The sequence below is a fragment of the Python bivittatus genome, unplaced genomic scaffold, assembly GCF_059951505.1.
Source record: "Python bivittatus isolate LINGU-HERP-01145 unplaced genomic scaffold, Pbiv_v1 ctg000670_np1212, whole genome shotgun sequence".
Taxonomy (NCBI): domain Eukaryota; kingdom Metazoa; phylum Chordata; class Lepidosauria; order Squamata; family Pythonidae; genus Python; species Python bivittatus.
Genome location: NW_028277094.1, coordinates 13,261,021 through 13,277,890, shown reverse-complemented (window position 1 = coordinate 13,277,890; position 16,870 = coordinate 13,261,021). Strand labels below are relative to the sequence as shown.

The 16,870-nt window shown below is 46.7% G+C and overlaps 1 protein-coding gene across 4 annotated transcripts in view; it reads right to left on the bottom strand.

The window, feature by feature from the left end:
* The window catches only part of LOC103051232 (gamma-aminobutyric acid receptor subunit beta-4), a 71,433-nt gene that overhangs the window by 18,826 nt on the left and 35,737 nt on the right, over positions 1 to 16,870 (bottom strand). For all 4 annotated transcript variants that reach the window (XM_088151574.1, XM_088151575.1, XM_088151577.1 and 1 more), the window contains one exon: positions 1,821 to 1,903. In XM_088151574.1, the coding sequence (XP_088007700.1) occupies positions 1,821 to 1,903 (83 nt within the window). The remainder of the gene's footprint in view (positions 1 to 1,820; positions 1,904 to 16,870) is intronic.

Below are 16,870 nucleotides of genomic sequence, written 5' to 3'. Positions count from 1 at the left end.
TTAGGGTTACTAGCATTTATTAGCTTTCACAAACTGAAACATAAATCCTAGTTCCTCTGCAAAAATTATTTCTCTCTCCTCACAGCAGGACGTTGCTGCTGCTGCTGTCCTACACTCTCCGGGGAAGCTCAGCCTCAACGGCCCCGGGCAGCTGCCTTCGGAAACATTCTCTCTGTCACCGCCACAAAGGCACGCAGACGGCAAACTCCGTCGGTTGCTAAAGCTCGCTCCTACGCCTAGGAAGTGCGGCAAAGAACCGTCTGCTTCCTAAGAGAGGAAGAGAGAGGAAAGGCAGGAAAGCAGGGGTTTTCCCACCCAAATGCCTCCTAGGATGAGAAAGGCTTGGACGCACTGAAGAATGAAAAAGGATCACGTACAGGACTTCCCCCCTTCCCCCCACCCCCGCACACAGGTGCAAGGGACTGCTTCGTGTGCTTTCTCGGCACGCTCACTCACCCCCCAGATGGACGGGGGGGGTGTCGCTCGTCCCAGCCGGAGCCATCCTTGCTTTAAATCGCCGGATTCCCAGGAGAGATCCGGTCACCCTCTCAGCCCTGCCGCTTGGCCGGCCTCGCCCCCCTCGAAGCCCGGGCTGAAGCATGCGAGTCGCCGGGACGGAGGGTCAGAGTCGCCCCAGCTCCCGGGAAGGACCCCCGGCCAGCGGGGGCGACGCTTGGAGGGCTGGAACCCCGCGCCCCCCGCCTCCCCCAGACCGGGTGTGCCCTTCTGCCGGCTAATGGACCCCCGGGGCTGGGGCGGCCGTCAAGCGCGTTTCGGCGGCGGACGCTGAGCCTCGCCCGGAGGAGGCGCCATCGGGCCCCCCGCCGATTCCCCCCAGCTCCGGGCCAGCCTCGCTCGCCGGGGCACAACGCGAAATGCGGCTTTCCTGGGGAGGGCGGGCAGGTGGGTGTGTGAGGGGTGGGTGAGAGAGAGAGAGAGAAAGGGGGAAGCCCTCGCCTCAGCAACGCCGTCCTCCTGCGCCCCGCGGGGAAAGGGGCTCCTTTTCGGCAGGAGGCCTCTCCTGGCTGCGGCCGCGGGCGAGGAGCGCGGCGAAGGGCGAGCTCCCTCGGTGACGGGGAGCTCGGGCTCGGCTCCCGCCCAGGGCCGAAGCACCTCTTCGCCATCCCGCTCCGCCGAAGCTCCAGGCGGGTCCCGGGCGGCTGAGGGTGTCTTCAGGCAGGCGGCGGGACCGCAGCAGCGCGGACGGCATAGGGCTCTCTCCAGACGCTCCCGGACAGCCGTAACCGGACCCCTTTGCCGGGGTGGCAGCCCCTGCAGCCCTCCCCCCCCCCCGCCTTTTGCTCTTCGACAAGCAGCGGAAGCCCCCCCCCCATTATAAGGGGTGGCCTGGCCTGGCGGTTCATTAAGCTACGGCAGCGGGGAGGGTGGTCCGTGACACAGGGCAAGTGTGCACATCCTGCAGACCGAAGACCACCAACAGCCTCAGTTTTGCAGGGCCTCTGAAATAACATTCCCCCCAGGTTCAAAGCTGTCCTGTTTTGAAGCAGTCGGGGAAGCTACCCCCCCCCATTAAAAAGATGTAATCATAGAAAGTCATTGGCAGATGGACACATCAGAACCCCCCTAGTCCCACTCAGCAGGGAAGAAGAAAGAGAGAGAGGGAGGCTCTGGCATTCTGCTGAAGGCTCAGCGGGGAGAAGTAGATTCCAGCAGTGGCAGAGTAAGTGTAAAAGGCAGGCAGGCAGGCAGGCAGGCAGGCAAAGGGGTAGATGTCCCCCCCCCCCGCCCCCTCACCACATGTTCCTCTTCTTCATGCTCAATGGGGGAGCCCATCCCAGGCCAGGGACACTGGTACTCACAGCTCTCAATTTCCAAAGTGCAATTTTGCTGGTCAAGGGGGTATCTCCTTAGGTCCATCATGCAAGCAGCTGTGGTGGTGATTCTGGAAGGAAGGAAGGAAGGAAGGAAGGAAGGAAGGAAGGAAGGAAGGAAGGAAGGAAGGAAGGAAGGAAGGAAGGAAGGAAGGAAGGAAGGAAGGAAGGAAGGAAGGAAGGAAGGAAGGAAGGAAGGAAGGAAGGAAGGAAGGAAGGAAGAGTTAGTATGGTGGGTTGCTGTTCCTGTGACAACCAGAAAGAGAGAGTGTGGGGAAGATGTGTGCATGGGGTGGGGGGTGAGAGGAAGAGACTGGCTGTGCTGCTCTTCTTACCATCAACAACACAGTTTAAGTAATTTGTGAGTCATTGCAGCCAGCCCAGCAGCTCTACCAAAACAAGCAGTGTTCTTGAGGGAGGGTCAGAAAGAAAATGCAAGAAAATCATTAAGTGAACAAGAGACACTCATGTTTGTTACAGTGCAGGCAGAGCTCTGAAATAAATCTAGTCTACGGGTTTTTTTAAGAAAATGCAAATGCCTACATCTGAACTCTTCAAAGAGGGTTAGTTGGCTTGAAACAAAACTAAGTTTCAAATGGAAGATGGAAACCAAATCTAATCAAGCATTTTGACTGTCCAAACATGGTTTCTGTAAATGCACTGCATTCCAAGCACAGTCTTAAATCCCTCGGATCATCAACCCTAAATTACATAAATGTTATGCGGTTGCATTTGACCAACACAGAAGAGTCAATTGCAGATCCATAAATATCAAATAACCAATTCATGCATGCCAATTTCAGGCCACAAAAGTGATCCTGTCCAGACTTTTGGAGGGTAACCTGGAGTCAGAATGAGCCACCCCTGTGATGTCTATTGTGCCCTGAAAATCTGCCCAGAGGATGGGATGTGGCTGTGTCGTGGATTTGGTCTGAAGAAGGAGCAGAACGCTGAGGAGGAGAAGGACCCCAAACAATGAGAAAGCAAAAAATTTGATACAAGGTGAGGGCCACAAGGCTGGAAATCCCAGGGACCTGATGGGCTGGCCAGTTTGGGGAAGCTGGGCAGGCCTTTGTCCTTGTACCTGGGGTGAGTGCTGTTGCTGTTGGGTGAAGTGGGCCTTTCAGGAGGGCAGCAGAGCTGGGGAAGTTCCTGGTGAAGGAGGTGGAGGGTGGAGGTCGTCAGCTGAGGAAGGATGGAAGGTTGGGGATTCTCAGCTGGCAAGAATGTTGGAAGTCCCTTCTTAGGGCTACCCTTGGGCTGGGCTACGAGCTGGTGGAAGGCTGCTAGGGATGGCAGAGGGCTTTGTCTGGGGCAGGGAGGGTCAATTTGGGTGTGATGGGATTACGCAAAGAGATGAACAGGGTGTGGGGAAAGGGTGCAGTTTCCATTTTATTAGTTTTATTTTCTCCACTACTGTGCTATGGTGGCTTTCTCACACTTAGGGTTAGGGTTAGGGTTAGCAGGTCATACCTACTGCCTCCTGGATGTGTTGTATGCCTGAGTGAATGTTTGGGTTGGCGGATTCACAGCTCATAGACAGTCCAGTGAGATTGTGGCACCCAGATATAAGCTCTGGACCCTAAGAATGCAAGTTTATGTGGAGTTCTAGGGAACAAATGGTGGACTGAAGACAGCTCTGCAGATAGTGAAGCCAACAACCATGGCAGAATGAAGAGCCAGCAAGTAGACTGGCTATTCAGTAATTCCTCTACAGATAAGGAGAAGACTTGAGATTGCCCACAAGTGCTCCAGACAGCTGCTCCTCATGAGGACACTGCAAGATAGCAGTCTTCAGCAGGTTTAGAGCTCTGGGAGACCAGGGAATAACCATCTTGCTCAAATTCCAGTCAGTGCCTTTGAAAGGACACTAAGTTCACATACTTCCTTTTCTAATCACTTTCAGAAATTGCTTGTTAACTGCTTTTCAGTTATTAGGATTGACAAGTTTTATGGCACCGGGTGAGTTTCCTTCAATTCTTAGCAAAAGAAGTTTTAACTACAAGTTTAAGAACTTAAAAAAAAAATTGGAATAAACAACAAAAGGGTGGTTAAAACTTTGATTTTAGAAAGTTACAGACAGACTAAGGGTCCAGGTAAATTTGAAATAAGACTTTAGAATTAAATATAAAAAAGCTTTCCCAAGGGGAAAATGCTTTTGTTTTGAATTTAAAAAAAAATAAGATAACACTTTAAAAATTGTACACTAGAGGGAACTAAAGACAATTACAATTATAATTACAACTGCAATTAAAGAGAAGAACACTCAAACTTGACTTATAATTACAGAATGAAGCAAAATATTTTAACAGTGAACATACTGAAGGATATTTTTGAACAATGGACCCAGAAGTTAATGGTAATAGTGTCTGCCTCTATAGATAGACTGTGTATAAAAGATGTTATGGAAGAGGAACATGTTTTAGCAGATAAGACTGAGACTGATCTGAAAGCAGATTTAAAAATGATAAGCTACAAGAGCAATATGGAAAAAGATGCTACACTGGACATACAAATGAAACTAGTGTAATGACCTGACACCTACTGCTCCCAAATCCAGTAATTCTCCCAGCAATCATTTCTGATTCAAAAAAGAGTTCATTTATTTGAGAATAAGTGTACAGGTGTACAGATCCAAAGCATTGCTATAAGCCCTCACACGCCAAAAGTTGCTTTTACCCTTTTTCCTTCTCCTCCCCTTGCCCCCCTGCCGCCTTAGTCTTCTCACATTCTCCTGTTGGTACAATCTTGAGCATTCCATTGCTTGTGATAAGAGCCCATCTGCCTCTAACGGTCTTCCATCCATCTTCCCATAACCTTACATTCCCCCCCCCCCCTGTGTCTTTTAATGGCAGAACCACAGCAAGTGAAAAAGCCAAGCCAATAATTAGCATGATTAATATTTTGCAAGGATGTTTTGCAAGGATTCTGACAACTAGCTCATGTCTTAATAATTAAAAGGGATATACAAACAACAAACCAAGAGAGTGACCTGGATAATTTTCCTATATCGGATTTACAAAAGAAGCTTGTTAAAGTTTTGAAGAATTTTGTGAGAAGGAACAAAGAAAAAATGGAAAGAAATCAAGTTCTACAACATTATTTGAAGGAACTAAAGATCGAGAGTGTTAGAAGTAAAAGGAAGGAATATAAAGTTGGTTTATTTAATCAAGGTTAAAATAGATAGGTTGTTATGGCTGGTGTGGGTCTTCCGGGCTGTGTGGCCGTGTTCTGGAAGTTTTGTTTCCTAATGTTTCGCCAGCATCTGTGACCGGCATCTTCAGAGGGCAGGAGCACAGACAGGAGCAGTTCTCTCTGTGCCCAGGGTGATGTGACCCTTTTGTGGGTATTTATAGAGATCTGGGTGGGGGGAAAGGGGGGGAGTGGGGGGTGGGGGGGGTTACTGAGTGGCTGCTTGTTTTGGTGTCAGAATCTGCGCCAGAAGAAACCGCCATCCTAGCCAAGGGAGGAAACTTCTCAATCACACCCCCCAGAATTCCTGTGGAAGATATCATTGCCAATGTGGAATCAGCTATCCGCCACTGTCCTGAAGAGGAAGCAGAGGAAATAAGGGGTTAGGGTTAGCCATCGTATTCCAGCCGTGAAAGCCTTCGACAATACATAGGTTGTTATCTCTGGTAGCCCTTAATGGGCTTTTGCTGACATCACAGCTGAAATGACAAGGCTTTATGGATTTTTTTATAGATAAGAGATGGGATATGGGAAGAAGAGATCATTGGCTGTATTTTAAGAGAAGGTGATAAGTTACTAAACTTATCATTGGCTGGTGTGGGTCTTCCGGGCTGTGTGGCCGTGTTCTGGAAGTTTTGTTTCCTAACATTTCACCAGCACCTGTGACCGGCATCTTCAGAGTGCAGGAGCACAGACAGGAGCAGTTCTCTCTGTGCCCAGGGTGATGTGACCCTTTTGTGGGTATTTATAGAGATCTGGGGGGGGGGGAAGGGGGGGATTGGGGGGGATGGGTTACTGAGTGGCTACTTGTTTTGGTGTCAGAATCTGTGTGTATCTTCCTGGGGATTAGGCAGGGTTTTTTCTTCTATTGAATTGTTAACGAGGGGCTGCTGGGGGTGATTAGCAAGTTCATTGTGTGAACTGTTCACACGTCCTGGTGGTTGAGCTGAGTTCGTTGACCTTTTGCAGGCTGTATTTTTCAGGATTGGTAGCCAGGTTTTGTTGATTTTTAGACTCTCCTCTTTTTTATTGAAACTGTGCTGGTGTTTGTGAATCTCAATGGCTTCCCGGTATAGCCTGGTATAGTGGCTGTTGGTGTTGTCCAGTATCTCTGTGTTTTCAAATAGGATTTTGTGTCCAGTGTGCTTGAGAGCATGTTCAGCTACTGCAGATTTTTCTGGTTGCTGTAGTCTGCAGTGTCTTTCGTGTTCTTTTATCCTGGTATGGATGCTGCATTTTGTGGTCCCGATGTATACTTGCCCGCAACTGCATGGTATGCAGTATACTCCTGCGGTGGTGAGGGGATCCCTTTTGTCTTTTGCTGATTTTAGCACTTCTTGTACTTTTCTGGTGGGTCTGAAGATTGTTTGGAAATTGTGTTTTTCCATCAGTTTTCCCATGAGGTCTGTGACCCCTTTGATGTAGGGCAGAAATACTTTGTTGGTGGGTGGCTGTTTTTCTTCTTCAGTCGCATGTTGTCTTCTTGGTTTGATGGCTCTTTTTATTTCATTCTTGGAGTAGCCATTCGCTTGTAGGACCCAATTAAGGTGGTTAAGTTCAGAGTTTAGGAATTGGGTTTCGCAGATCCGATTGGCACAATCCATGAGGGTTTTGATAATGCCTCTTTTCTGACGTGGGTGGTGGTTGGAGTTTTTGTGTAGGTACCAGTCTGTGTGGGTGGGTTTTCTGTAGACTTTGTGTCCTAATTTGAGGTCTGGTTTGCGTATGAGCAACGTGTCTAGAAATGGAAGTTGGCCATCCACTTCTTTTTCCATGATGAATTGTATATTGGGGTGGACGCTGTTTAGGTGGTTCAGGAACTTCTCTAGGTCTTCTTCATCCTGACTCCAAATTACGAAGGTGTCATCCACAAATCAGAACCAGACTGTTGGGGTAACGGGTGCGGTTTCTAAAGCCCATTTTTCAAAATGTTCCATGTAGAAATTTGCTACAACTGGGCTCAGGGGGCTTCCCATGGCGACACCGTCCATCTGTTCGTAGTACTCATTATCCCATAGGAAGTAACTGGTTGTTAGGCAGTGCTGAAATAAAGCTGTGATGTCTTCTGGGAAGATCTGTTTGATGAGTGCCAGGGTGTCCCTCACTGGTACCTTGGTGAACAGGGAGACCACATCAAAGCTGACCAGTTTGTCCATGGGGTTGAGTTTCAGGGTGCTGATTTTGTCGATGAAATGTCCTGAGTCTCTGATGTGGGCTGGAGTCTGTCTAATGTGGGTCTGTAGAAGGGTGGCCAGATGTTTGGATAATTCATATGTCGGGGAGCCAATGGCGCTTACGATGGGTCTGAGTGGAATCGAGTCTTTGTGGATTTTGGGGAGTCCGTACAGTCTGGGTGTAAGGGCTTCTGTCTTGCATATGCGTTGAAGTACGTTGGGGTGAAGGGAGGAGCTCCTCATCAGGGTGTTGGTTTGTTTCATGATTTTGCTGGTCGGATCCCGTTTTAGTTTTCTATATGTGGTGAGGTCTAGTAGTTCTCTAACTTTGTCTTTGTATTCATCTGTTTTCATAATTACCATGGCGTTGCCCTTGTCAGCCGGCAGGATGATGATATCGGGGTCCGAATTGAGGGTTTCTATGGCATTTCTCTCTTTCTTCGTTATGTTGCTGGTGGGGGGCTTTGCTCTCCGTAGGATCCTTGCTATTTCACCCCTTATTTCCTCTGCTTCCTCTTCAGGACAGTGGCAGATAGCTGATTCCACATTGGCAATGATATCTTCCACAGGAATTCTGGGGGGTGTGATTGAGAAGTTTCCTCCCTTGGCTAGGATGGCGGTTTCTTCTGGCGCAGATTCTGACACCAAAACAAGCAGCCACTCAGTAACCCCCCCACCCCCCACCCCCCAATCCCCCCCTTTCCCCCCACCCATATCTCTATAAATACCCACAAAAGGGTCACATCACCCTGGGCACAGAGAGAACTGCTCCTGTCTGTGCTCCTGCACTCTGAAAATGCCGGTCACAAATGCTGGCGAAACGTTAGGAAACAAAACTTCCAGAACACGGCCACACAGCCCGGAAGACCCACACCAGCCATCATATGCCGGCCGTGAAAGCCTTCGACAATACAGTTACTAAAATTGTTTATACTTTTTGTGGTGAAGGTAGGAAGTCACTTCTTTATATATTTTTTTTCTTTACTATATTATTTTTTCTTTCTTTTCTATTTCTCTATTTTTTCTATTTTTTATTTTTCTTTTCTGCACCTTCTACTTTTTCTTTTTATTTTTTTTTTAGTTTGTATTAGTTTTTATTGCTGTAATTATCATCTTTAATAAAATTACTATTGAAAAAAGGAATGCAAGTTTATGTGTCAGCTGGACATAATGAGCTGCTTTAGTTGTGTAGGCAATTTCTGTTCCCCTACCCAAAAGCAGGGCCTGCTCTGCAACAAAGTTTATTTCACCAGCTTCTATTTGGGAGGATTCTCAGCATGAAACCACCTGAAACCTGAACAGATTCTCAAGCTGAAGCAATTCTAAGACTAAACTAAGTGAATAGGAAGGCTTATCTATTCATGCATTTGGCCTAATGATTTTTTTTTAATCAGTTCAAACAGTGGGCCAAAGACAAGTAAAGTGGAAGTGAGTTCATCTTTCTTCCCTTGCATGTTTCTTTTGCTGGTGAAATCCAAGCCCAACCCGATCCCTGCTTTTTCAATGAAATACAGACCTGGCTTCCTTAGAAGCATGGAAGTCTTGCTTGATGTTGGTTGCCATGTGCTCAAGGGAGCATGCAACATTTTTATGCTCCAATCTGCTGTCTCCAGCACTGAGCCTGACTTGATTCTAGCTAGTTTCCCACTTTCTGCTGGCAGCAAGGCAGACCACTCAACTCACACTTCTGTTTCTACTCATTTTCAGCCGCTTCTGCATCTAGAACCTTGAGAAGAAAATGATCGTGCTGGTGCTATAAGCCTTCTGTTGCCCTTACGTGATCAGAGCAGCAGGTTTTGGCTGTGCCTGCTGAGAGAACCTTATAAATCCCAACTATTTGCTGCAATTAGTTAAAGGGTGCTAAGTTTTGTGAACTTGGCTGCAAACAATAAAGCACTGTTGTTTGTGGACATTGCCATGCGTGAGATTTCTGTCCATTCTTCTTACTTATACCCTCCTTTGGCAAAGATGATCAGTAAGTTGACTGAAGGCCAGTAAGCCAACAAGAATCACACCTTGCCAAGGCACGGTTCTTTCTGTCATTGTTAAAATGCTTTTTCTATTACTTGCTTTATTCTTTTCGTCATCATGAAAATGCTGCATGCTCCCTAGAGCACTGGAAAAGAAAATGCAAGGATTTAAAATAAATAATTAAACACAATACCCATTTATTCATGGTGAGTACTGTGGACGGTGGAAGACAGGCTGTTTTGGAGACTTGAAATGGTGGTTTTGGAATTTAAAACTCTGATAGATGCACAATCCACAAAACTGTTGCTTTGTATATTTTCCCCCAGTTGTGCATTGAATGGGACTGAATGACTGTGCCCGAAGTGTTCTGCTCATTAAGGGCCCCAGCTTGGAGGGAACTATCAGATGAAGTCTGTGCTGTTCAATATGTTTATCAGCAATTTGGAGGAAGGAGTTGAGGGAACACTTACAAACTCAGCAGATGACACAACACTGGGAGGGGTGGCTAATAGTTCAGATGAAAGAGAAGATTCAAAATTTCTAGACAGGCTCAAGCAGGAGGTGAAATGAATAGGATGGAATTGAACAGGGAGAAAACTAAAGTTCTGCATCTGCATAGGAAAATGAAATAACCATGTATAGAGTGGGGGGAGACCTGGCTCGGCAGTGATACATGAGAAAGGGATCTGGATGTCCACATCAGCTGCAAGTAAGGCATGAGCTAACACTTGAATCAATGGTGAAAAAGTAAACAGTATATTGGTATGTGTTAACAGGAGCATAGCGTTTGCCAAATCATGGGAACTCATTCTTCCACTCTACTCTGCCCTGGCCAGATCCCACCTGGAGAACTGGGTCCAGTTTTGGGCACCATGATGCCACCGATTGGAGCAAGTGCAGAGGTGGGAGCTCCCACGATGGGGAAGGATCCAGAAACCAGGCCCTATGAGGAACAATTTGAAGGATATGGATATGTTTAGGCTACAGAAATCTCAAGGTTTGTCACACAAAAGAATGAGTGGACCCTATCTATCTCCCCAGAAGGCAGGACCAGAACCAGTGAATTAAAACTACAAGGAAGGAGATTCAGGGTAGATGTTGGGAAGAAGTTCCTGGCTGTAACAGAGCTGTCAGCAATTTACTCCACAACTGTCATTAAGCCATTGCTCTAATTAATTATGCTCTTCTATCAGCCACAGCCCTGAAGACCACCAGGCTTTTCACACATGCTATTGGTGTATGTGGGTTTTTTGGAATAGAGGTAGCCCAGGTTTGTAGTAGTACCTACTTAGTAGTCTTGTTCTCCAAGCTTCTCCAGGGAGCTCAGTTGGTATGTCTTGGGTTGCCCTGAAGCCAAGGGAGCTTTGACCAAGCTTTTAAACAAAAACCAGCAGGGACTTCCAATGGATTCTGCTTGCAATCCTTTACCACAGAAGAGGCAGCACAAACAGCTACTTCATAAGAAGAAAAGCGAAGCAAGTACAACTCTTGGCAACCACTGATATCAGCAGCCCAGGCCCAGAGCCGGAACTCAGACCCTCTGGGGAGCCTTAGAGCTTTGCGACCCATTATTTGCCTTCCTCATCCTCATTCTCCCTGGTGACCAGAAGGCACCTTTTCTCTCGTTATATGCATGAGAGGAGCCAAAGGACTGGGGTATGGCAATAATAACTCCCATTTATAAGAAGAGGAAAAGGAATCTACTAGCCTACTGTCATCCTCCTGGTTCATTAAGGGTTATTATTAATGCAAAACTACTGGATTGCCTAGAATCTGAACAAATCCTTGCAGAGCAATAGAGCTGGCCATTTTCCCTTTGATCATGCTTGCACTTTACAGCATTTGGCAGAAAAATGTATAGGCCACATTTATTGATTTTAGGTTTGCCTTCAAATACCTTGAGTTAAGCTGTGGGATACATTCATTAATTCTACATTAGATAGATATCTACTATTAATGTTATACAAGATACATGAAAACTCTTGTCTAAAAAGTTGATTTACCCCATTTCACTAAAGCAATTCCCTCTATGAGGAGAGTTAGACATGGTGGTATCTTGGTGACATCATTACAATTCAACTTTTATATAAATTCTTTGATTGCTCACCAGAACAACTCTGATTATTTTCCTCCAAAGTTAGCCCATGAACACATAACAATGCTTCTATATGCTGATGACACAGCTTTCCTTTCTCAAACCTCAGTTGGCTTCAATCGTGTCACTTGCTGCCTATTGTAAGGTTGAAGAACTAATAATAGTTGACAAAAGTTTGCATTTGCTAAATGTCCTAGAATTCATGTGTATCAACTAACTAGCCAAAAAATAAAAGAAGTTAAGATCTTTAAATTGAAATTTTCTTTCAGGCTTCAGGTGGGAGGAGTGCCCACTTAGTTTATGTAATTCAGAAGGCACAAAAAACAGCTTTGGTAATTGAAATTTTTTATTGATCAAGAGATGCCCTCTTTGTCCCTGCTGCCTAAAAGTTGCTTTCAGTGAAAGCATGTACTCAACTTCTGCAGTGTGTGTCTCTTGGGCCCTATGATTACTACTCTAAATTACAAACTATACAGTCAAACTTTTGCAATGTTTTCAATATGGCCTTCAGTTGTGAGGCTGGAGTGATCAAGATTTGGCTAATTTTTGCTTTAATATTTTTTCTCACAGAACTGGTCTTCTGACTCTAGTAGACTATTTTAATGTTAGGTGGATGAGATTCTTATTAGAAAAGTTACATTTTCATGCTTTCTCTCAGGAAGCTTTTCTGCCTTTGGAGTACAAGTAGTCCTCGCTTAACGACCATTCATTCAGCAACCATTCAAAGTTACGATGGTGCTGAACGAATGGTAGTTACAGCAGGCCCTCAAAGTTATGACCATTGCAGCATCCCCGCAGTTGCATGACCAAAATATGGGTGCTTGGCAGTCCACCCACATTTACGACCGCAGCATGTGCTTCAACTCTCCCCACCCACCTATCTCCCCCCATCTCTGCCCTTTTGGCCACCCTGCCAGCCCTTTGTGAGGTCACGTGAGGCCTCATGAGGCCTCCCCATCACACCGCAAGGCCTCCCCAGGGCCTCGCGCAGTCGCATGAAGGGCCAGCAGCTGCCTTGGCTGGGCATGCCTCGTCAGCAGTGAGAGGAAGAAGACAGCAACGGTCAGCTGTGGGCAGCAGGGGTGGTGGTGGCAGCGGAGCACAGGGCGGCCAAAAGGGCAGAGATGCAGGGAGATAGGTGGGGGGAGTTCAAGTGGAGACAAGCACAGCAGGGCAGGAGACGCGTGAGGCCCTTGCCTAACAGTGGTGCAGTCCCAGCCTAACAACCACAACCAGGACTACCAGAACTGTCATCACAGTCACATGATGTTTTGCCTAATGACCACTTCACTTAGTGATAGAAATTCCAGTCCCAATTAGGGTAGTTAAGCAAGGACTACCTGTATAAGCAAACTAAGAGGGTAGTGACACAATATATTTTCTTGGACATGGAAAGATAACTAGCCAGTCTCCTTGTTCAGACCTGCAGGACACTTAAACTTTACCACAGCTAGGGTTAAATTAGCTTGATTTAATGCCTTCCCATCAGCCATTCTGCAAGGTGGGTATACAAGCTCCCTGATTATGTCCATGTGGCCCAGGGGCTGTAGGATCCCTTGCTAGCCATGTTTTATTGTACTGCTTGTTCTATGGCTATTTTAGAGCCCATTTTATTTAGCCTCATTTGGTAAAAATGTTCAAGTCTTACTGAATTATTTTCTATGCAGATTCTTTTTTGTGATCAGATAGATTTTATTTCCTTGGACATTGCTAAATTTCCTATGCCACCTACAAACTAGGTGTGACCTAACTGCTTCTCCTATAAGTAGAATAATGATATCTGATTGTAGTCAGTCACACTGATGAATGAAAACCCCTGTGACAAACGACTTTACCACCATGTGCACAGAGCAACAAAGACGTTATGATTCTCCTTCGATCATATATTCTAGCTGTAGTTTTTTGGCTTTAGTACTAGCAATATTATGCATTTTAGGTTCTAAGCATTGGTTTTAGAGTTAATAGTACTTTGTTAAATTATACTCCACTTACGTTTGAGAAGGTCCAGTGCTTTCTGCTTTGTGTTTCTGTTTCCTTGCCTCATTGCTCAGTGTTATGCTGGTCTTTAACCAAATGAAGAGAGGAGAACGTGTGTGGAGCTGTCTGCCAGAGGCTGCCACGTGAAGTGACAGGTTTTCCTTTGCTGGAGGTTTTCAGGCAGAGGCTGGCTGGTTATCTGACAGAGATGTTCTAGTGGATCCCACACTGTGCAGGGGATGGACTTGATGACCGCTTATATCCCTTCTAACACTATGATTTTATCAAGAGGTACCGTTTGTCAGTCCTGCAGATGAATCTAGATGTAGGCACGAGCCAGTGGCTAGTAGCCATCAGTGTGCAGACAACTGTTTAAACTGTTCAGGGTGCCATTCTGAAGAGATGGCCCCACTTTTTCCAAGTACAAAAGTGCCCTGAAAGTTTCTTGTGCAGCTCTGAAAAACTGGCATGGAGCCTTGCTCTGTGGATCATGTGAGGCGCTGCTCTCCTCCGTAATGGTTACATGTCTAGTTGCACTGGCCAGAATCCTGTGTCCCTTGCCCCAGGCAGAGGAGCCAGCTCCCTTCTAACACCTTGGGAGGCAAAATCAGCATCCAATGGCAGCTGCATTAAGTTAAAGCCCTGTTTGGGGGAGGGGGTGTATGCTGTATGTGGCTGGAGTTCCAGGTTGGTTGGCAAGGCTCAGTTTCCCTACAGCAGGATTCTCAGCAGCCCCTGGAATTTTCTGGCTTATGTATCTGGATGGGTGCAATTCAGGGGCTGAGCTTAAGACACTAATCAAGCAACATGTCCTTACGCTAACAAGGAGCATTTGCTCTCCCAGGAACATGGAGCAAGGAAGAAGGAGAGGTGACTGCAACCGACGGGGGGGGGGGGGGGAGATGATGGGGAGGGTGCAAAGGGAAAATCAGGGAAGATGATGGAGGCAGGGAGGTAACAAGCAGTGACCTGCTCACATTATCTCTCTGTGGTCAGGGACGATGCCTGTGTTGTGGGAAGCCTTGAGGGTGCCTCTGCTGCTGTCTCATCCTAGAGAAAGATGCAAAGGAACGGGGAAGGTAGGGAAACCAAACCCGTGGGTAGATCAGGACCACTTGCCAAAGCCGGGGGAGGTGGGGTCTGTTTAGTGTGGGGCTGCTCAGTGGCCAGGACCATGTTGTGCAGGCTGCAGCATCCCTCCCAGACGTGGGCTAAGCAACAGCCAGCTGCAGCGCCCAGGAACGGACCAGCTGCCACCGGCAACTGGGCAGCTACTTGGGGCAGGGGTAGCGGGCTCCTCCGTTGGCACCAGCTGGCTTCAGAGCACGTCTCGCAGGAAGAATCACCTCCTTCATGAGAGACATGAACTGGCCAGGGCTACATGTGTTTGCGGAATGTACCGTGGAGGTTCGCGGGTTTTTTAAGGAAAGAGAGCCTACGAATTGCGGCTCTCGGTTGTAATGTAAAGGGGCAGCAGAGAACCACCATTTCTGGCTTTTTATGGTTGATGAGATTTCTCTTCTTCCTACGAGGGATTCAGAGGCTTTTCACCTGAAGCGAGGCGTTAGGCGTGCTCAGTCTGGGGCTGCACCACACTCGGTGTTACAGGCTGGGCTCCTCTTTCTCCAGGCCAGGCGAGGCCAAGCAAGCAGCACGTGACAGGAGCGTTCTTGCGTCTGTCCCGGATTCAGGTTCGGGGAAAAACGTCTACAATGTTGTAAAAAGCACCCAAATGGGAGGGATAACAAATGTAACTATTCAAAGGAAGGTAGCGCCATTAAAAGTGTTTCCATGTTTACATCCACATGTTTTGGGAATGTAATGAACTTGAATCTGGCCAGATGCAAAGTTTCCCTCTGATCCCCAGCGTATAAATATCAAGGAGAACAAATTGCCTATGGACGCAGGCTTCGTAGGGACAAGTATAATGAAACAGGGGACTCATTTATACAAAATACACTGGGTTAAAAAAAAAAAACAGGATAGTCATATAACTCTATTAGAAACATATATGTACTTGAATAATATTTGTATTAGATAAGCATATATAGAATTGGAACTGGGTGCTATTATAATGATATATTAACACTTTTTTGTTGTGCTTTTTCTTTTTTATGTCAAAGCATTTTTATGTATTTTTTTTCCTTTTTTTGTAATTAAAAAAAATAATAATTAAAAAAAAGTAGAACAAAGCTCAGCCAGAAAGCTGCCACAGGTCTCCTGCTCTTCTGCAACTATCATGTGGATGACGCATGCTACCTCATACCTACGGCCAATCATCCAGTGGGAAGAAAGGAAACATGCTTCTTTAAAAGCGGAACAATTAAAGAAGACCTTAAGCTGGGTTACTCTGGGCTCTGGATGAGACAAAGGCAACATAAAGAAGAAATGCCGTTAAAAAAAAGTGAACGGGGTGCGTTCACGCTCAGGTTTTGGGGATGTGAGGACAAGCTCTCTGTTCCCTAAAATTAGACTGATAGAAAGGTAGAGTAGAAGGCAGCTTTGAATCCCAGCCCGTTCAGTGCGGAAACGCACGTTAAGGCCGTGCCCCACGGATGGCAGCCTCTAGCCTCCCCAGGAACACTGTCCCACTCTCCACACTGCCCCTGCACGCAAAGGGCTGTTTTCTGCTGCTGAAGACCGCTGTCCCTGCCCTGAATTCGGGGACAATAGTGATGCAGCCTCGACCCCCTTCTGTGTGAAACCCCTTCCGGTGTGCAGCAAGCGCTACCACGTCCTGCCGGGCTCTTCTCTTCCCTGGGGCTGAAGGCATCCCGCCCTGCTTCCTTTTCTTAGCATGCAGTGCCTGGTTCCCTGATAATCCCGTCTGTTTCCATTTTTCTTCATCTTTCTTAAAAACACAGTGCCCGGAACTGGACACAGTACTTGAGGTAGGAACTGACAAATGCAGAAGGTAGTGGAACTTTTATTTCGTGTGGTTTGGAAGCCATAGTTCTGCTGGTACAGCCAAAAACTTCATTTGACTTTTAGTAGCCACATCACTTGTTGCTGGTTCAGATTTAGTTTGTGGTCCACGACAGTTCTTAGATACTTTTCATATGTACCCAGGTAGCCCTCAGGTCTTCCTAACAGCCTGCTGGAATCCATATCCCCTCCTCAAAAAATATTAAGCCCCAGTGGGAGTAGCCGAGCTGCTCTGCCTTTTCCTGGTTATCCTTGTATTTTTGTCACCTTCAGTGCTAAACTATACCATCTCTTTCCTTGATGGCTGGGTCACACAACTACCTTTTTTGATTTTCAGCTTTGCGTGTTCCCATTGCCTCAGGGGTTTAGTCCAGTCCAGGCTCGTTGGCAGCTATCTGCCACCATTATCCATAGTGGTTTGGCCACCCATAACAAGTATCTTCCTCTAGTTTTGTGCCAGGCGAGCTCTGTGCCCATCTCCTATGCAACTGGTGATCATGGCATAGATTCTAAAGAGTTCTGTGCTACAAAGGAACACAATCAGAACTGAATAGTTCTTATGGGTGGTTAAAAGTCACACGCCAATACAATTGCACTCACTTATCCCCCTTATGTGGACCACACATTTTTCTAAGCCAGGAACAGGAAATGGAAAGGAATCCCTTAGCTTGGTTTAACTCAAAACTTTATCCAGGCCAGCTGAA